Source organism: Protopterus annectens, chromosome 7.part0 (assembly GCF_019279795.1).
Source record: "Protopterus annectens isolate FY-2018-M chromosome 7.part0, PAN1.0, whole genome shotgun sequence".
NCBI lineage: Eukaryota > Metazoa > Chordata > Ceratodontiformes > Protopteridae > Protopterus > Protopterus annectens.
The window spans coordinates 463,512,989-463,534,802 of NC_056739.1; the positions used below are offsets into that span (position 1 = coordinate 463,512,989).

At 43.7% G+C, this 21,814-nt stretch overlaps 1 protein-coding gene across 2 annotated transcripts in view; it reads right to left on the bottom strand.

The window, feature by feature from the left end:
* Positions 1 to 21,814, bottom strand: part of LOC122806542 (espin-like) — a 484,803-nt gene that overhangs the window by 339,354 nt on the left and 123,635 nt on the right. Inside the window, exon 2 of one of the 2 annotated variants that reach the window (XM_044077044.1) lies at positions 12,214 to 12,590. The exons of the other annotated variant lie outside the window; for it this stretch is intronic. Coding sequence (XP_043932979.1) covers positions 12,214 to 12,328 — 115 coding nt within the window. The 5' untranslated portion in view covers positions 12,329 to 12,590. The remainder of the gene's footprint in view (positions 1 to 12,213; positions 12,591 to 21,814) is intronic. 2 annotated transcript variants of the gene reach the window in all.

Sequence of the window (21,814 nt, forward strand, 5' to 3'; positions counted from 1 at the left end):
GTATACTCCACCAGTTCCTTGATGCCATGCAACCACATGACACTGAGCACCTTTACTTCCCCAGTATCCGTGAGGAGAGGACCAGTAATATGTGTCTCTTCCACCATGTAGCAGAATACCTGGAAGTACTGTGTGCCAAAGACTGCACGCACATCCACATCAAAGCACCACCTGGTGACCAGAGTAGGGTCTACCAAAACCGTAAGGGGTTCCACTTCATCAACCGCCAGGTCATGTGTGATGTCCAGGGCATTATCATGAATGTGTGTGCTGCCAGGCCTGGAAGCTATCACGACTCCCATATCTGGCATTCATCACAGCTGTACCAGATGTTTGCCAGTGGGGACTTCCCATATGGCCATCTTGTGGTGGATGCTGGCTACGCACTGGAGCCTTAGCTGATGACACCCATCAGAAATGCACACGCACCCACACAAGAATGCCATAATGAGGCACACACACAAACCTGGATCATTATAGAGCATGTGTTTGGGAAGCTCAAGTCATGGTTCTGCTGCCTTGACATATCCGGTGGAGCCTTGCAGTACACTCCAGCCATATGTGTACACATCTTCATAATATGTGCTTATGTGCTATTCTACACAATATGATCCTGTGGAAACAGCTGCAGCAGGAACAAAACAGAGAAGGGCCACATAGCCCCCCACCATTGCCAAGGTCTCTACAGGCACAGAGGGACTTGGAGGAGGAACATCCTGAACCTGCCCCTGTAGGCAGATGGAGGCATGCCCAGTATGCCCTGTCCTTGGCAAAGAGGCAATGCATAACACATACAGTGACACTGTAGGACCAGAGGGACTGATTTCTCTCTCTAACTCACACAAACAGTAAAATGGATGCCAAACATCACATCACCTATAACTTACCATGTATAGGCAGTGTACTGTGTGCATCTGACATAGTCAGCTCTCAAGCACCATCATCACAACTGCCTCAGGCATAAGGTAAGTTAGTTTTATTAACAATAAATGAATGGAGTAGAATGTTCTGATACCATATCTATGGAATTGATGCAAGCATGCAAGGGAATGGTGGGGCTTAATGGGATAGCAGCAGGTAACCGACAGCTCTGTGGGACAGCAGGAAGTGTATGACCAGTACTGGCTTACCCACACTATGCAATACCACCCTAGTTGACAAATACCACTGCAGTATATGTGGTGAGCCAAATAACTGGGGGGGGTCATAGGTCACATACATGGATGTCAAAGTGGGGGTCCTATACTCACCCCCAGCCCCACCCAGCAGATATGCTGTAGAAAACCATACAGAAATGTCTGGCAAAGGCCCCCACATGGCGACATCCATGCAATTCCTACCTACAGACTTACACAGTGATATCACAGGAGGTCTGGAAGTGGCAGTATGGCTCTGAAAGGTAAGAAGTCTGAAACTACAAATGTTTATGCCAGAACAATCTAACCTGTGGTTGATACTGTTATGCCTGTAGTCTTAAAGACAGGGCACACCACTATGCTAAATGGGACCAAAATGTTAAGCAAATATCACAGTCTCTGCAGATGTGTATTGTATGCAGATGTGTCACCCCCCCAACCATACTCCCATAGAAATGCAGTAACATGTCGTTAGCCTTAAGCAGCATCCAACTGTCAACTAGAGTGATGGCTCAATATGAACAGAAAGCAATTGTTGGTAACACGCAGTCAACTTACTGGTGCCATCTCAGGGGTGTCCGCTGCCGGCAGCCTGGCAACATATGATCATCAGAACACACTGCCTTGCTACAGATGGCCTGCATCTATCACACTTGGTCTACAGGCCTTTGGCAAATGCCCATGCCTCATCCACAGTGCCCTGTTAGGGAGTGTCATGAGGTCCATAACACCAACATAACACAGTCTACAAAATGCAAAGAAAGACCATGCTGCTAACTGCTAGGAGCAAACCTGCCAGCCTCAGAGATCCAGAAATCTGGACAAAGCCATGGATAATGGGGTGATAAAGGTCCAAAGAGAAGAAGACATTTGAAATACTGCTCTAATAATGTTAGAAAGTTGATGGAATGATTGTATTAGCATGGAATGTCTGAAGGGTATAAAGTCTGAAACTGCAATGTCATCTGTCAGTAATATCTGACCTCAACCATGAGTGACTTGCAAAACACTTTTCCTTGAAAACCACACTTGTTTGGGTAACCAACCAGATATATAAGTCATGAATGTGGACATTTTGTGATATTCTGTACAGTCAGACAGGGCTAGTAGTCTAAACATGGGAATGCACTCATTGTGGGAAGTCCTAACCCTGGAAGATGGTGACATGTCTGCACCCACAGGACTCTGGCCCACACCCATGGGGAGTAACACACCCTTCCCTGATCACTCATCCTATGCAACATCCTGACCCCAAAATGTGGCCAGCCAAGAAAAATGAGATGGGGCATACATATATGTGACACACACACACACACACACACACACACACACACACACACACACACACACACACACACCTCCAGGCTGGTCAGTCTGACACACACAAGACCCTCCAAGTGCAGTCAACCTTTGCAAAGACCCCTATGCAAAGTACTGGTAGCTATAGGCCAACATATCTGACCCAGGACACCCCCCCCACATATCCTGTCCCCTACAAATCATTCTGAAGTCTGCCTGTCACCCTGATTCTGCCTGACTTATATTAACCAACTGTGGACTGGAAATCAGACCATGCTAGAACAGAAGTGCAAAGAGATTCTACCATTGTAATATATTACCAAGGTGCTGGACTGTTTCCACAGCTCCAGCAGTCAATTGCTTGTAGGCACACCTCTCAACAGGCTGGATTGTGCAAGAATGCATAGCATTTGGCCCATAATATTGGTGTGTGCATCATCCATCGTGTATTCCCCTGGTAAATCACTGTGATGATCTGAGGAAGTATGTCACAAGGTACTGAAACAATATATGACAGTGTCAAACATCATATATATCAGATGTCTGCTAAAATAAACCATGTAACCCTTGCAACCCATGCATTACTGAGAGAAATAGTCCCAATCACTGTATGGCCCATTGTCTTCCCATTTTGATAGGCTATCTCCAGATATCCTGCACCAATAGGTTGAGAGGTATGGCTGTAGCAAAAAACAAACCAGACTGGAGTACAACAATCCCGGGAATGGAGTCCCACATTTACTATAGAAGGTCACACCGGGCATGCTCATACACTTAGACAATTGTCAGTAGGATCTAGGAATTAACAGGCCTTTCCCACCCAGTGCACTTCCCAGTGCCCTACTTTAGCAATCCTGAAGATGTCTGTCACATTAGAAGTCCCTTTTGTCAGGTCTCAGCCCTATAAGCTCTGAAGTGCATGTGATAACTGTGTAACACTATAATACAAATAACTAGTGAGGTAGGAGTTTTAATCTCAGTCCTGGCAAATGTAAAAGTGTGTGTGTGTGTGTGTGTGTGTGTGTGTGTGTGTGTGTGTGTGTGTGTGTGTGTGTGTGTGTGTGTGTGTGTGTGTGTGTGTTTATAGGTTTAAGCTTTTGGGTCCATTCAAACCCAGTACACTTCCCATTTCCCTACTTTAGCAGTCCTGCAGATATCAGTCACCTTAGATGTCCCGTTCATCAGGCCTCAATGCTATGACCTCTGTGGCATGTGTGATAACTATGTAACACTATAGTACAAATAACTTGTGAGGTAGGAGTTCTAATCTCAGTCCTGGCAAATGTAAAAGTGTGTGTGGGTGTATTTATAAGTTAAAGCTTTTGGGTCCATTCAAACCCAGTACACTTCCCATTGTCCTACTTTAGCAGTCCTGCAGATAGTCACCTTAGAAGTCCCTTTCGTCGAGCCTCAGCTTTATAAGCTCTGTGGCACTTGCGATAACTGTGTAACACTATAGTACAAATAACTAGTTAAGTAGGAGCTCTAATCTTAGTCCTAGCAAATGTAAAAGGGGTGTGTGTGCGTTTATGTGTTTAAGCTTTTGGGTCCATTCAAACCCAGTACACTCCCCATTGCCCTACTTTCGTAGTCCTGCAGATAACAGTTACCTTAAAAGTCCCTTTCGTGAGGCCTCAGCCCCATAAGCTCTGTAGCATGTGTAATAGCTGTGTTAACACTATAGTACAAACAACTAGTCCACATAGGAGTTTTAATCTCAGTCCTGCCAAATGTAAAAGTGTGTGTGTGAGTGTGTTTATAAGTTAAAGATTTTGGATCCATTCAAACCCAGTACAATTCCTATTGCCCTACTTTAGTAGTCCTGCAGATATCAGTCATCTTAGAAGTCATTTTCATCAGGCCTCAGCTCTATAAGCTCTGTGGTGTGTGTGATAACTGCATAACACTATAGTACAAATAATTAATTAGGTAGGAATTCTAATCCCAGTTCTGGCAAATATGTCTGGGTAAGTGTGTATTTAAAGTATTTTGTGGCTTCTCTCACCCAGTACATCACCCATTGCCATACTTTACAAGGGCTGGTGATGTTCCTCACCTTAGACGTACCTTTGGACAAACTTCACTCTGTAAGCTCAATGGCATGTGCGATAAATGTGTAACACTGTAGTAGCAATAACTAGATAGGTAGGGGTTCTAATCTCAGTCCTGGCAAGTGTGTGTGTGCAAGAGCAGTATCCTGTCTGTGGGAGGATTGGTGTGTTTGTATGAGAACCATATCCATTGGCGGTTGGTTTTGCTACTTTCTTCTGTTGCCCACCCAGTACATGTCCCAGTGTCCACATTACAAGGCCCACAGTTGTCATCCACTGTAGATGGACTTGTAGACCCTCTGCAGCCCTATAAGCATTGTGCCATGTGCAATAACTGTGACAGTATGGAATAGATAACAAGATATGCAGCCCATCTAATCCTTGGATATCACTCCTCACTCTGGACACATACACAAGCACACTCAGGTAGCTAGTAAATAGATAGGTAAGGGTTATAATCTCAGTCATGGCAAGTGTGTGTGTGTGTGTGTGTGTGTGTGTGTGTGTGCGTGCGTGTGTGTGCGTGTGTGTGTGTGTGTGTGTGTGTGCGTGTGCGTGCGTGTGTGTGTGTGCAAGAACAGTTTCCTGTCTGTGGGGGGATTGTTGTGCTTGTGTGAGAACCATATCCATCCGGGGTGGGTTTTGCTACTTTTTGCTGTTGCCCACCCAGTACATGTCCCAGTGTCCATATTACAAGGCCCACATTCTCATCCACTGTAGAGGGACCTGTAAACTCTCTGCAGCCCTATAAGCATTGTGCCATGTGCAGTAACTATGTGACAGTATGGAATAGATAAGATAGGCAACCCATTTAATCCTTGGATATCAATCCCCACTCAGGAATTATACACAAACACAGTCAGGTAGGCAGCAACCCTTACATCAGTAGGTGGCCTGCAAACTGGCTCATAGATAGAACCCACAGTGTGGAAGCAGCGGACTCCATGTCAGAATGCTGAACAGTCACGAGGTGAGTCCCAGAGATTGTGGACCTGGGTCCCCTCCTGTTTGGGATCCACACCTCTGAGGACCAGCCCAATATGAAGGTCTCTGGCTGACAATGTTTGCAGATGACTACAAGGTGGGTGCTATTATTACCCCCATGTAAGGTTGACATCCTTCAAAAAGGCCTCTCTGAGACCTATGGCTGTTGTCAGAACCCTGGACATAAGCTCAATGCTAGATGATGTGCTGCCATCCCTTTTGGGTACGAAATGCTTCCCCATAAAGTAATACATTGATGGCAGTCCACTGAACACTGATGTTGGTATAAGGGAACTGGAAACACAGGTTGACAGTGAGCTCTCTGTTGACCACCACAATGCCACTGTCTTTCAAAAGTCCTTCCATGTGTCACTTCTCCCAACTAAGAGTGTTGAATTTGGGAAGTAAAAGGACAGTGTTCCCCTGTCCTCTCCCCTTAGTAAGCCAATCAATGTATACTATGGCCCATTTTCCATGTACCCCACTGGACACCTGCAATAACAGAAGAGGCTGCAAATGTACCTCACAAAGAGGATCTTAGGTGCCACACACTTGCCCCATATGGAGAGACTCAAACAATTCCAATTAATCTCTGTCTCATATTGGCTACTTAGGTGCAATCTCAGCTTGACATACACAGCCATGTCTGACCCAACCCTGTCAGGAATGCTACATCCAAAGAAACCAATCTGTCCACACAACATGCCCCAGATACCTCAACCCCATCTTCACAATCAACAGGACATGCTGGAGGGACAGGTTCACAACCCAGATGCTGGCCATGCAATGGAATAGATGTCACATACATGTCAAGCACAGCACATCACTGGCCCTCTTCAATGGAAATCAGGAGTAGTGGATGGGGAATAGAATACCCACCCTGGTGATCACTCCAGTGACTATACTCAGTAGACACACTGGGGAGTATCGTCAGGTGGCATGATGCCAGGGTATTCCCATGAGTAAACCCTCCAAGGCCATTTGCCAAGTACACACCTATGATGCTTTGCATCTATGGATCTCAGTACTGCCAAATGTGTGTGTGTGCATTAATGTATCTGAAAGTGTTTGTGAGTGTGTAAACATCTGGGTGAAAATAGTTGGAGGCCTGTCTCACCCAGTACAACAACCATTGCCATACCTTACAAGTGCTGGTGATGTTATACACTATATAGGTTCCATGGAACACTCTTCAACCTATAAACTCTGTAGTGTGTGTGGTAACTGCATAAGACCATAATACCAATAATTACATAGCTAGGGGTTCTAATATGAGTTGTGGTAAATGTGTGTGTGTGTGTGTGTGTGTGTGTGTGTGTGTGTGTGTGTGTGTGTGTGTGTGTGTGTGTGTGTGTGTGTGTGTGTGCACTTTTGTGTGTAAGTGTGCATATGTGTAGGTTACAGTACATCACCCACTGTCATAATTTCCAAGGCCTGGTGATGTCCTTCACCTTAGAAGTACCTTTGGAGAAGTGGAACACCCATAACCTCCTTGGTGCATATGATAAATGCATAACAATGTGGCAGCAATAAATAGATAAGCAGGGGTTCTAATTTCAGTCCTGGAAAATGTGTTTGTGTGAGAACGACATCCATTGGATGGCCAGGGTTTCATATTTTACGCCATGGTACTCACAGTACACATTACTAGGTCTACTGTATGAGGTCCACTGTTCGCATCAACTGTAGTGGTATCTATAGACACTCTTCTGCCCTATAAGCCCCATGCAACAGTATGGAACAGTATGGTAAACTATTATATGAGTACTCCCACACCCAGCACACCCACCATTGCCATACCTCACAAGGCTACATGTAGTGATTCACCTTTCAAGTACCTTGCAACACTCATCACACTAGTAGTCCTGTGCCACCTGCGATAACCATATAATAGTGTGATTCCACAACTTGATGGATAGGGATTCCAAACATAATACTGGCAACTGTGATCTTGTGCATGCATGTGTGTTTGTGAGTGTGTGTGCATTCTCTGTGTGTTTAGTCAACACAATAACCTCTGGGGTTGTGGGTGTTAGCAATCTGAGGTGTGTTCCACACACTGCACTTATCATTGTCCATTTTACAAGAGCTGATCTCAACCACCACAGACTTATCTACAACCCCTCAGCCCTATAAGCTGCAAGAAACATGCAATAATTGTTACACAGACCTGGGAAATGTGTGCAGATACAGCTGTACCTTGGCTATAACATGGCTGATGTGTTACCACACTGCCATACTCCTCATCGATGATGTCTGCAAGGCCACATCCTGCTGACACGCAGACACCTGGAATGCAAACAAAATTCACATAGCATTACTAACACCAATAATGCATCATGGGTCTCTGATGTGTACCCATTATAAATGCCAGAGGACAGCACCTTACACAGCAATAATTAGCTACACAGTACTAAAGTCACCCTGTGCATCAGACCCATATTAGCATGTCCCTGCATCAATGGTGTGTATGGCAGGGATGTGGCACAGGTATCATCATATGCACAGGGTGTTGTGTGGGTCTCTCAGTGTCCTAGGCTGGGCCATACATTTGACATCTTGTGTGTGTGTGTTTGGGTGGTGTTCATTAAATGGGCTGTGCAGACATGGTGTGTGTGCATGGTGATTTGTCTGATGGTGATGTGTGTGTGTTTGTATGCACACAGTCATGGCATGTAGCCACCCTACACAGAGGTAGTGTGGACAACTGTGGGCCGTACATGGCAGGGTGTACAGTTCACCTTCTCCTGCCATGAAAATGGAAACTGGTTCTGCCAGGGGTCTCACCAGCACCACCAGGGCCAAGTCCGGATGCAGTACTACTCCCCGATGGTGACTGCTGGCTGCTGGATCCGCGTCCCTGTTGGGAATGGGCAGGACCATGTGCCCATGGCTTGCTGTGTCATGGCATGGACAGCACATCCCCTTCAGTAGTGCTCGTGGTACTGCCACTGTGGGAATATGATGGTGCATGGTCACGTAGACCTTCAGCTGGTTGTGGTGCTGACCTATGTCTGCTTGGCAGCTCCCCTGCCAAATGCTCAGGCACAGATATTCCATGGCCAAAGAGTGCCAAGGTCTCCCCCCACCATCTATCCATGACCAGATTATGTTCATGGATGGCCGTAATGAGTTCACGAATATCACCATGGACACCAGGGATGTGCTCATCCATGACCCTGCATATATGTCTGGTGTTACATTCACTACATGCTTGTGCCACTATGATGGCCCAAAACACGCATCTGGTGACTGCTGCTGCGGCACTTGCAACAGGGGCATTATGGGCTGCAATCCTGCTCTGAGCACCCCTGCCCATCTGCCTATGTGTGACCTTGCCAGCACTCTGGCCATGGCTAGTGCCAGCACCTTCACTTGCCATAGTCACTACACTAGCCTGTTCCATGCCACCACCTGCCAAATGTCCATTATCTGTGGCCACTGGTGATGGGGTATTTGTGGGCATTGTGACTGTGTGCGGAGATGGGGTTGACAACAGTGGGATGCCAACTGATGGCACAGATTCAGCCCCCGACAACCCCACCTGTGCCTCAATAGGAACACCATCATGGTCAGAGTCTGTAGAGACACTGACATCAGAACCAGTGTGGGAAAGACCATGGCCACCATGTCCACCTGTGAGGAATAGACAAGATATGTAAATTACTACCAGTACTATATAGTTTGCTGGTATATACACACACACACACACACACACACACATATATATATATATATATATATATATATATATATATATATATATATATATATATATATATATATACAGGTGAGGTGCCTCAAGGGCATTACACAGACCTCACATTAGCCAACTGGTGACATTCACGACACACAGCTAGACAATAACATACACACTCTGGACAGACCCTCAGCATCATGCAGTGCAGCCCTTTCCATGTACTGTTACTACGAATATACACCTCTGGGATACATGAGTGGTGTTAGTAGGTGATGGGCCTTCACCTAGCACACACTGCACCCATGTAAACATTATTGCTGTTTACCTGTATAGCACTGTGGCAACTCCTACAGAACATACCTTCTGACTGTACAGATTTTTGCTGAATGTCTAGATGTGTGGTTCATATGTTTTATCTGTTCCTCATAACTCCTAAGTTTGTCTGATACACTACTGGGATGGCCTGTGGATCGGTACCAGTAATTAATGTCGTAATTTGAGCTGCAGACTGCATAACCTGCAGTACATGTATGTCATGTCAAAACAAAGCTGGTTACTCAAATGACTTCCTAAGCTTACAGTGGATATAGGATTTTGTGATATATCACATGAGACCCAGAAATCTGGTTAAAACATTTCCCTCATTTCATATGACATATAACCTCTACAATCCAACTAAAGAACATACACATCAGTTATGGGTAACATATGGTAAATGAAATAGGTACAATAGGCTGGTTGCATGAGTGTGCGCACCCTTAAAGTAATCCTCTATTAAAGCACATTTTGATTTAATCACAGCATTCAGTCCTCTTGGGAAGGTGTCCATCAGCATGGCACATCTTGACTTGCTAATGTTTGCACACTCTCCCTTGCAAAACACCTCCAACTCTGTCAGTATTGAAAGTGCTTCTCCTGTGCACTTCCCTATTCAGGTCACCCTGCATATTTTGTATTGAATGTAGGTGTGGGCTCTGGCTGGGCCAGTGCAGAACATCGCATGTGTTCTGGTGAAGCCATCATTTTGTTGATTTGAATGTATGGTTTGGGCTATTGTTGTGTGGAAAGGTGGGATCTCTCTCCATCCACAGCTATGTGGCAAACACCAGAAGGATTGGAGCCACAAGGGACCAGTGTTTGGAACTGTTCATAATGCCCTCCTACTTGGCTACAGCCCCAGTTCCAGCATGTGAACAGCAACCCCAAAGCAGGACACGTCCATCACCATGCTTCACCATGGGGATGGTGTTTTTGTCATGATGTGTAGTGGTGTTATTGCGCCAGACAAACCTGTCAGGATTGTGGCCAAAGAGTTTAACCTTGATCCCATATGACCATAACACATTTTCCCACTTTCTCTTTAAACACCTGATGTTTTGTTTTCACACTTTATCCAGACTTGGATATTGTTTGTTGTATGGAACTGCTGCCATCCTCCAACCCTACCCTACAGTCAAGACATATGGAGACCACAGAAGATTGTTGTCACATGTAGTACACACCCAGTACTTGCTAGAGATTCCTGCTACTCATTCACTGTTGCTACAGGGCTCCTGACAGCCTCCCTGGCCAGTTGTGGTGAGGTATCCTCATAGAATTTGGAGGGACGTCCACTCCTTCACAATGTCAGTGTAGTCCCATATTTTCACCACCTTTTAACGACTGTCTGCACTGTGTTCCATGGTAAATGCAATGCTGTGGAAATGTTTTGGTACACTTCTCTAGGCTGTTACATCTCAGAAATGTCATCCCTTAGCAGCTTCATCAGCTGTATGCAAACCATGGCTGTTGCTGTTGTAGGCAACTGGGTATATGTTAGGATAATCCTGGTAGGACAGCTGACCATTATTTGCTGTTAATCAAAGAGTCTCTGTAATTGATGGCAGATGTGTACCCAATAAGATGTACTGCTGTAATTATATTGAAAGCTGCATCAACACAGTATTAGCTTCAGCCTGTGCACACATATGCATCTAGGTTGTTGTACGATTGTTATGTGTCATAATTGTTCCCCTAGCAACTTGTTTGCTTTACAATTTAATTGTGTACTGGTTATAGGTCACATGAAAGGTTGGCTGGATTTTGAAATTGTTTGTTGTGCTCTCATTATTGTATATCACAAGTACCTAGCATTCTAACAGGTGTGTACACCATTTATATGCACTGCATAACAGCATTTTACACAATATGACGCTAGTTTTGGGCCTTTGTCCACCAATTTTGTCAGTCTTTGTCCAGATGTCCTGCCTGACAGGTTGTGAGGTATGCTACAAATATGTGACATCTCCTGCAAATACACCCTTGTTGACCATGGTGATGCAATGTAGTAAACACCACCACAAGTCAACATGCAGATATTGCCATATGGCCAAGTGTCACAGTTGTGTGCATGGTCACATGCATGACCTTAACATGCTTGGGGTACTGGTGAGCCACAACAGGAAAATCCCATACTTACCAGCTTCAGGCTGCTGTCCCATGTGCAGACCAGAAGTACCTATGTAGTTGTGGGGGATTGGTATTGTCAGCAGATTCACATTTGGCATTGGTAAAAGATGAATACTACATTTCTGCATGGGTACAGTACACACTATGATATTACGAATATGAAAGTGAAAAATCAGCCAGATCTGAAGTAAACATCAGGATACTGGGCACGGCAACAGCCAACAATAATAAATGATTGTATTTATTATGACTGTAAATGGCCAAAATGAGTAAGACCTTTAAAATAAGAAAGTAGTATCAAGCGCTTTCATTTCTGACCATTCAGAGTCTTTAACTGTCTTACTCATTTTGGGCATTTACAGTCATAATAAATAAAATTATGTATTATTGTTGACTGGTGCTGTGCCCTGTACCCAGAGGTTTACTTCAACACTATGGTATTACACAATTTGCTGTCCTTCACCATATATGTGCACTTGTGTGCATTACTAAACCCCACCCACTAATCCATTAAGCACTTACATATGCATCTGGAGACTCTATGGAAGACAGTTTAACAGCCACTTCATTACATTGTTGTGCACTTTGGCCTTACCTGGATACTCCTCACCTGTTGCCTGGGTGCCACCCACTTCCATGACTGGTGTTTCCTGTGTTTGAGGTTGCGTGGGGGCTACCCCAAGGTTGGCAAGGAGCTCCTCTGTTGCCATAACAGGGGCCTGTGTGGCAAGACCTCCACCTGTAGTATTACAGTCCCTCGCAACTGCAGCAGTCCTTTGCTGGACTCTACATATCAAGTCAGTCACTCTGTGCCTAACCTGATTGTAACTTCATCCATGGTGGCCCAATATATTCACTCTGTGGACTAGCTCATCCCACAGAGCAGTCCTCTCCTGCTGATTTTGCCGGCTACGGCTAAAACAGATGGCCGCTGTCTCCTCAGCAGTGTAAATGGTTATCTTTGCATGGCACCTGGAAGACATAAACAGGGAAACACATCACAGGATCTCTGACATTGCCCATGGTTCTTTACAGGACCAGCACATGAATATTGCCTATAATTACCCACCACTTACATATACATCACACATCATACCCCTGTACCTAGCAGCACTGTATGAACATGCACTGTACTCCTGGTCCTGATGTGTCATGTTCCCCCCAATGAGGGCCAGTACATTGCATAAACCCCCATTCATCATTCATGTTTGTGTAGAGAGTTGACAGTGGCCGTGTTCCTTGACGATGGGATGTCAATAGTGCTCAGGCTTTGCTTGCATACAGTGTGTAATGGAGCTGGAAGGATATGGCTGGGTTCATGTAGGATGCAGATAGGACTGTTTTCAGACCCAGGGGGACCTGATTTTGTTAGCCTTGTTTAGGTAGTCTGCACTTGATCCATGAGGATGAGGGGAGGGGTTCATGTGCTGTGCATATCCACCTACACTGATGGTGAGCCGGAGGGGTTGATGTTTGCCATACATCTGTCTGCAGCAGGTTGGCTGTGGCTATGATGTGTGTGTGTGTATGTGGTGTGATCAACCACCATTACAGGGTGGATTGTGTTGTTGCGTCTGAGACTGCAGACATATGTGAAGATGGCCTTGTGATTGTCCTTAGTGGATGTGTCCAATCTGTAGTCACGGTTAGCCTTACAGTACGCCACTTGTGACCTAATATGCTTGTACAGACAAAGGTTGACATGCTTTCCAGTTGGTGTCTGTGCCTGCTTTGCCCTGTACACCCAATATAGCATCCCATTGTGTGCTTTGTGCATTGCTGCTGTCCAGCAAAAGAGATCACTCTACTTTGGTGAAGGCAGGTTTCACAAGTAAGGTCTTGCTGAGGCCATACAGCTATGTGGGTGGTCATATATCTGTTTGTAGTAGGCATGGACACAAGGTCCTAACACAGTTGGACACCTCTCCAATTTCAACATGATACATATGCTTATTCTAGTACCCATGCCTTTATCAGGGCAATGCAACAACCATTAGCTGTAGAAGTGTAACTTTGTTGGATGCACAGAAACTAATATTATACACGCGTATGACATGTACAGCTTATTTTACCTGATGGTTTAGATCCCATGTCAGTCATTATGAGGCAGCCAGGTAATACCTGCTATACATTTCAGTTCTATTTCAGTATGGCACACTGTAATTACACTCATACTGCCCAGTCATTCCTGTCAACTTGTTAGGGCAGGACATCTGGAGGATGCCGCACATACATGGTGGGCTCTGGGCCATGATTAGTGACACTTTCTTCATATTGCTGTAACGCACAATGTCATTTGATAGTACAGTAGCTGTTGCATTCACAGACATACCCTGGAAGATGTTCGATGCTCATATGGCAGGCAGAGAGGATAAAGGCTAGAGTGTGGTAGTAATGGTAGAAACATTTAATGTTGCGAGTATGACTGGTATGGGGACATAGCTAACTGATATGATGAACAGAAGAAAGGTGGATATATTGTGTGTGCCAGAGACCAGATGTAAGGGGTGTACGGCGGTGTGTATCAAAGTGGGGTACAAAATACTTGGGTACAACTGTTCAAGGTAATGGCAAGTTTGGGGAAGAGGTGGAGAAGAGAGTACATGCTGGATGCAGTTAGTGTAGAAGAGTGTCAGGGGTGATTTGTGACAGGTAATTATCATTAAGAGTGATAGGGAAGGTCTGCAAGAGGGTAGTGAGACAAGGTATGTTATATGGGTTGTAGACACTGGCATTGAAAAAAAGGCCGGAGTCAGAACTGGACGTATCAGAGTTAATGATGTTAAGATTTGCACTGGGATTTGACGAAAGTGGACAGGATTAGGAGTATGTATATTAGAGGCTCAGGCCAGGTTGGACGGTTTGGGGACAAAGCCAGAGAGTGACATGATTATGTTGGTGTGGACATGTGATGAGGAGGTATGCTTAGTATATTTGGGAAAGGTTGAGGCTGCCATTTAAGAGGAAAAGAGGAAGGCCTAGGATAAGGTGTATGGATGTGGTAACAGCAGACATGCAGGTGGTTGGTGTGACAGAGCACAATGCAGAGGACTGGAAGACATGGAGATAGATGATCTGCTGTGGTGATCCTTAACAGGAACAGCTGACAGAAAGAAGAAGAGATGTTGTAATGTCAGTATTCACAGGTTTCAAGTTATTTGCCAGACATAACACAACTCTTTGAGTAAATAACTACAAATATGAGGCACACATATGGTCAGTGTGCATAACATTGGACAGTTGAATGGTATGAGCTCAGTATATCACATGCAGGTCAGCACACACAGCTGCAACAGTATTTTACTATGCAGATACCCTGTATAGGCCCCAAACATTTTTGATACAAACATGTATATCATGGCTGTATTTACATGTGTGACATCCCAGTAGCTGGCCTAGCAGTGTCACAGTCAGTATTGTCCAACACATTCCAGTAGTAGTCATACGTGATCCATCCTTTCCTGGGGTGAATCAGGGGCCTGAGCTGTATTCCGTGTCACTGCATATAGACAAATTCTATGGCCATAGGTTCTGATCAGCAATATATCAGTACAGCAAGTCTTGTTGAGACATATATGTTAAACTTCCTATTTCCCATTATTACATACCCACTAATGGAGTCCATTACATGCTTACTTGTTTGACATACTTTTTTTTTTTTTTTGCAAGTGTAGGTGGTTCTATCCTGCTTGCTGCTGTTTGTTGTTTTTTTTTCAGTTTTTTTCTCTCTCTCTCTGTCTCTCTGTCTCTCTGTCTCTCTCTCTCTCTCTAGGATGTAGAGTATACATCTGTTTTGCATAGGCATCAGCATACCTTTTTCTGGTAAAGCTCATGAGCAGCCAATGGCCTGTGCACCAATTGGAGTCCCCAACTTGATAACTGCATGTAAACCAGCTGTGGTATCATTACAATAGCCAGTTGCAAGGAAACACACTCCTATAACTGAGTACTTCATGTGGGTGCTGCCCCTTTTCCTTGTCTGTGAGGAGGACTTCATGGAGGTGTGTGACAGCATCACAGAGGGTATTTGGAAATACCTCTTATAACAAACACTTTGGAGACAGCCCAACAAACTGGGGGAGAATGTTCCAGACATAGGGACAGAATGTAAGTATTGCTGTTATACATTTGAAGTAATTCTAGTTTGACAGGGTTCATGTGGATATGTCTGTTCTGTGTGACTTTAAGTCTGACAATGTTATGTGGTTGCTAAAACTCTCAACTGTAGGGCTATCTGCACACTGGCCAGAGCTTGGACTCTTATATTTGGTGTGTTACACATTTTTGTCTTTGGAAATTCAGTAGCATATTCTGAGGATTGCAGTCAGTAAATGGTAACATTCATTTGTGTTTCTGACTTCATATCCCTCAAAACAGATATGTTACAACAGCCCTGTTACACCAGCAACTTTCTCAGTTTATAACAGCAATATGTAAATAATGCCCCTGTGTTTGGGCCTCTGTCCCCAAGTATGTCAGACTTTGTCCAGATGTCATGCAGTAAGAGGTGCATAGGTAAGGTATATAATTATTTAGTGACTTCATTCCTGATATCATCCCAGTGATGTATCAGACTGCCAGACATGTTATGTATAAGAGGCCTTGTATATGAGGACAAAGCCTGGACATTTTGTTAGACTCTGTACAGTTGGGAGGTCTGTGTATTTCTGACGACTGTTGACAGACTGTCAGGATTGTGTATCAGTGTATTGTGAATATGTTATTTGGCCTGTGTAGGGGGGGTAGATGTAAGTGTTATGGTTCCTTTTCTATCTGATTTTGCATGCTGCTCCAGTTTCTGGTGGTCTATCAACTGTTATATGTTTGTATGGGAAGACTGAGACATGTCCCGTACCATGGTCAGGCGTCATACTACACTGTGAATTGGGCCATTACATGTAGGGGCAGTGTGTGAGTGTCAAACATGCTGATGGTTTTGTTCACACAGTCCCTATACTCTCCTGTTCATTTGCCTTACAAGTATGTAACTGTGGTGGGATTGGTTGTGGGTATGCACTTTCACACTGGTATCTGTTTTTCAGTGCTGTTACATCCCTGTAGTGCCTGATACCTTTACAAATACATGTGTAATTCCCCATAGCAGATTTAGGTTATTGTTGTGTCAGTCTAGCTGTAGTTTAGACAATGCTTGATAACATGGCTAGCAGTCACTGTAGTTTCCCTACTGTGATGTTATGTCCAGATATTTGTGGGATGTACTGTTGCCTGGCTCCCATACATGTTGTGTATTTCTGACACATCAGTGGGATGCTGTGGGGATTTAAGTCACTGACTAGTGGGAAGTGATTGGTTTTTGGACTTGTGCTATATCAGTCAATATACGTTTGAACAGAAAGGAGGGTGTTACTGCAGCAACTGTCAGCTTATCTACTCCAGTATTTGAGATATGTCCCTATTTTCACGACTTCCACCCCCCCCCCACTTTGTCAGGCTTGGTCTAGATTTGTTGCACCAAGGGGTTCTGAGCATACCTCTCAACTGACCTGATTGCCTCAAGATGTCCAAGTTTATTGCTCATATTTCTGGTCTGTTCCACATAGTCCTTAATTTTATTTCTCTGGTACATCAGTGTGATGACGTCAGGATTTCTGTCAGTAGGTATAGACATACATTACATTTTCTGTACTCACATCCTTCAGAACATGTATGCTGAAATAAAGCCTGTTACTCTAGCAACATTCCACATTTATAAGAGTAATATTTACATCATGTCCCTGGTTTTGGCCCATTGTCCCCCCATTTTCACAGCCATTGGCCAGCATTCTTGCAATAAGAGGTTGAGAGGTATGGTGCTGTAGCTGCGGTATGACTCCACTACATGTTATGAGCATATATATATAACTATATATATATATATATATATATATATATATATATATATATGTTATGTATATGTATATATTTATATCCTTTTTATATGTATATATATATATATATATATATATATATATATATATATATATATATATATATATATACATACATACATTTATATGTTAATATGTATATATTGTACATGTATATTTTTATATGTATATCTCTATAAATAGTTGTATATACTTTATCATATTTCTCTCACCATACATATCTTATGTGTGTATATTTATATATAAAAACATGACTGCTTTTACAGTGTTTTTCACTACTAATCAATACCTGTACGTATTGATATATTTGAAAAAGCAAAAAAAAATTCCTATAGCTCAGGTGTTCTAGTGGTACATTGCTCTGACTATGTTGTACAGGGTCATGGGTTCAAGACTTGGCAGGGTTAATTATTTTGTTGCTGGGCAGAACAGTGGCTGATGGAAACAGGGTGATTAAGGCAGTTTTGAGTGGGTTTGCGCAATGGTAAGCGATGCCAACACATGATTAAACAGGAATCTGCTTAATCTGTGTAAGCATCACTTAGCATCACGCAAACTCACTTACTGCCACTTACTCCTAATTCCCCCATGCTAATTCCTTTAAAAGAAAATAAAAAATATGTGATAGGAGAATGGTGAAAAAGGGGGCATGCAGAGGGAAAAACAATATGAAAGGTAGCTAGGGATATGCAGGTCAGGTGTAGGGAAGGTCCACAGCTGTTCATTTCTGATGCAGCAACAGCTGTGCATTTGTACAGACGTTGGAGGTGAATTTGGACACTCGAACCCCTGAGAGAGGGGTATAGACAACAGCAATGTGTTGGTAAGCCAATTAGACCAGATTACATGTGTCCAGTGCAAAATGAACAGTTATGTATGGGGTGACTTTTTTTGGGAACAGATTGCCTTTTTTTTTTAATAAGGTGGGAGTGGGAGTGGGATGTTGAGGAAGGATAGTAGGTATATTTGGGGAGGTAAGTTGGGTAGGAAGACAGACAAGATAAACATTAATGGCCACACAAACTAAGCTAAAAATAGCAAACAGGAAAGGCAATAGTCAAATCAAGTGAACCAACAGTTTTATTAAGCACATTATTTTGCCTTTAGATGCAAACATCTTCAGATCAAAGAAGTTTTCATCTTAAGGCAAATGAAAAGCACGTAATAAAATTGTGTTGGTTCACTCGATTCGACTATTGCCTTTCCTGTTTGTTGTTTTTAGGAAGACAGACAAGACAGCAGACAGGGGTGGTATATGACACGTGGGGGAAAACATTTTGGATGGAGAAGGTGGTTGGGAATCAGATGCCCACAAGCCCCCAAATGGATACAGTGGGACTGAGGTCCCCATTCATGGGCAGTCACCACTGCACCTTCACAGCTCCAAAGGTGACTGTGTTTGGGGCTGAGCAGGAGGGGGCAGGCTGACACTCAAGATGCACCATGCAGCCCTCAAGCTGGTGTAGCTGATCTCTAAGCTCCTTTTAAAGCACACTATGCCCCAAGCCCCAGACCTGACTACAGGTGGCAGTGTCCTGTTTGCACCCACTCCTGGGTGGGATGGCCCCATCCCCTGAGGCAGTTCCACCCAAAGGTGGTGCAGGACCAGTGGACAAGGAGGTCCCGGGTTGGGTCCCAGATGTGCTGGGGCCTGGTGCCACGGCCAGTTGAGGTAGGACAGGCAGATTTGCTGGAATCGGCCTTCCCAGACGTGCTATGGTTTTGAGGTTTTACGGCATATGTTGGTTAGTCATGAACAACACATTCCAGGATTAGTTATAACAACATGCATGGGTGTTCTCATTAACCCAAAACAGCATAATTGAAACAGATGCATAGCAAACAGAACACATGCATATATGGAACCACAGTGGGCATTATAACAACATGCAGGTTGCATTGATAGCAACAGGCCACCGATGATAGTAATTGAACATGAAACATTAATAATTAAATGTTTAAATATTTGTAGAACAATAAGACACATGTCCCAACAGTAGGTTTGGTGAAAAACATACCCGTTGATTTATGTGTTTAGATTATTGGTGCAGATAGGGTGGGGGGGGGGGGAGAGACGTCAATTAACAACTGTATATGCTTCAGTTGCTCACAACTTTAATGATCATTGCTCTAATCATTACTGTCCAGGTATTACCTCACTTTACATTGACCTATGGCCTTGGGTTGGGCAGTGGTATGTTTATACACAGTGTATAATTACAGATTTCTTACAGCTCATTTTTACCTGTTCTTACCTGGTGGACCTGTGGAGGAAATTTCTGTTAACACTACTTGACTGTTTCTACCCATATTCACATAGTCAGAGTTAGATATGTGCACCCATAGTGTGTGTGTGTGTGTGTGTGTGTGTGTGTGTGTGTGTGTGTGTGTGTGTGTGTGTGTTATTGCCATACTCTGCCTTGATTTTTATCAGTCACCCTGGGTGTTGACAGCAGCAACCACTAGCTGTGACAGCATGACAGTTGAGGGACATTTCTTGGAGGAGACTACTTAGTGTATGTATTTATCTTGCTGTCATTTGAAGCCTTGGGGTTGGACAGTGGGCATTGTGCACAGTGTATAATTACAACCTTCTTACAGGTCCTTTATACCTTTTCTTACTTGGCGGACTTGTGGAGGAGATTTCTGTTAACAATACCTGACTGTTTCTACACATATTCTTGGGTCAGATCATGCTTACAGCTTAATACCACTCCTGGGATTTGAAGCATGCCTGTTTGTGCAAGAAGGCACAACAAGGTTGTGTTTCACCACAATGAGCTATTGGGGAACTGCTGTTTCATTTTTGACTGTTTTCTACATAATACTCTCTTTTTGGACTATCTGCCTTGTAATTCTGACATTCATGCATGGCAGGTAGTTCCTATACTGTGTGTTCATACCTTGACATAGTACAGTATGGAAAACAATGGCTGACACAACATTACTATTCAGGGATCAGATCTTGGTGCATGGAACATTTCTTATAGATAATCTGTTTTACAACTCCACAATCTTTGTCAGATGAGCCTCATTTAATTAATGTTGTCAGAGTCATAGTTGCTGTGCAGAAGCTGTACACATTTAGATTCATACAACCACATACCAAAGTAAACATAACAGTCTGGGGTTTTGAGTTTTATTGACAGGTACTAACACTTTTATTGATATATATCCTGTACGTCACTATTACTCTGCTAATGTCTCATTTATTCAGTACAAACAAAACACATTTCTAACTACTGGCAGTATTTCTATTTATTTGCCCTAACTACTGCAAGCTAGATTTGTACTCACCGGCCTCATGATGCAGCCTTAGCAGCCTGCTAGCGTGAGAATCCATGTTCACAGCCCTCTCCTCTCCAGCTGTACAGGAGATAGAGAAACATTTATGAATACCTATCCATCTCATACTTAGGTTGGACTTTGTTACACAATAATTGATACTGATACACACTGCTGGGACATTCTGTGCATGAGTGTCCTGGATCCACTGATTCAAGAGATCCCTCTTCCTACACTTCAGGTCAGCATAATGGTGCCAGACCTGCTCACCAGTCTGAGGAATACCAGTAGCACTGGTGAGATCATGTGTGAGATGGTCCCAGGCCTCCACTTTGTATTGGGAGCTCTGGTACTTGTCCTGCAGCAGTCTCCCTTCATGGTATTTTATGTCTCTGGACTCCTGAATGCTCCATTGCTGTGCTGAAAAGCGCACACCCTCATCAATGCCAGCCATAGTGCCTGCAGTGATCAGCTACTACTGGTTATGGTTGCATTCCCACCTGCAGGGTTTAAATAGGCCTGAATTCCTCCCTTTGCCATGATTGGCCAATTTTGAATATGCTGAGCTAAGCTAAATGATGGGCAAACCCGCTTAGCTAAGATAAGCATTCCTTAAAGGGGTAGATGCTAAGCACTGCTTTCCAGTGTGCAAATCCACTTAGCTATGCTAATTATTGGTAAACATTTAGATTTAAGCAATGCTTACACTGGCTAAGCATAGCTGAGCACAATTAAGCATTGTTCAGCTTTCATTTTATGGACTATCAGGACTGTGGGGTTAATTCCTCATTAATGACATATTATGATATGTATGTTTACCTTCCATAACATCCCCCTATGTGCTTTCCTTACATTATATTCTTGTGTGGCTATACTGTTTGGGACACTTGTATTTATATGGGAGTTTCACATCTTTACTACACTGATGCCTCAAATTTGGACCTACTACACTACCCTGGTTAACTATATATATATTAACATATATATTAACATATATATATATATATATATATATATATATAT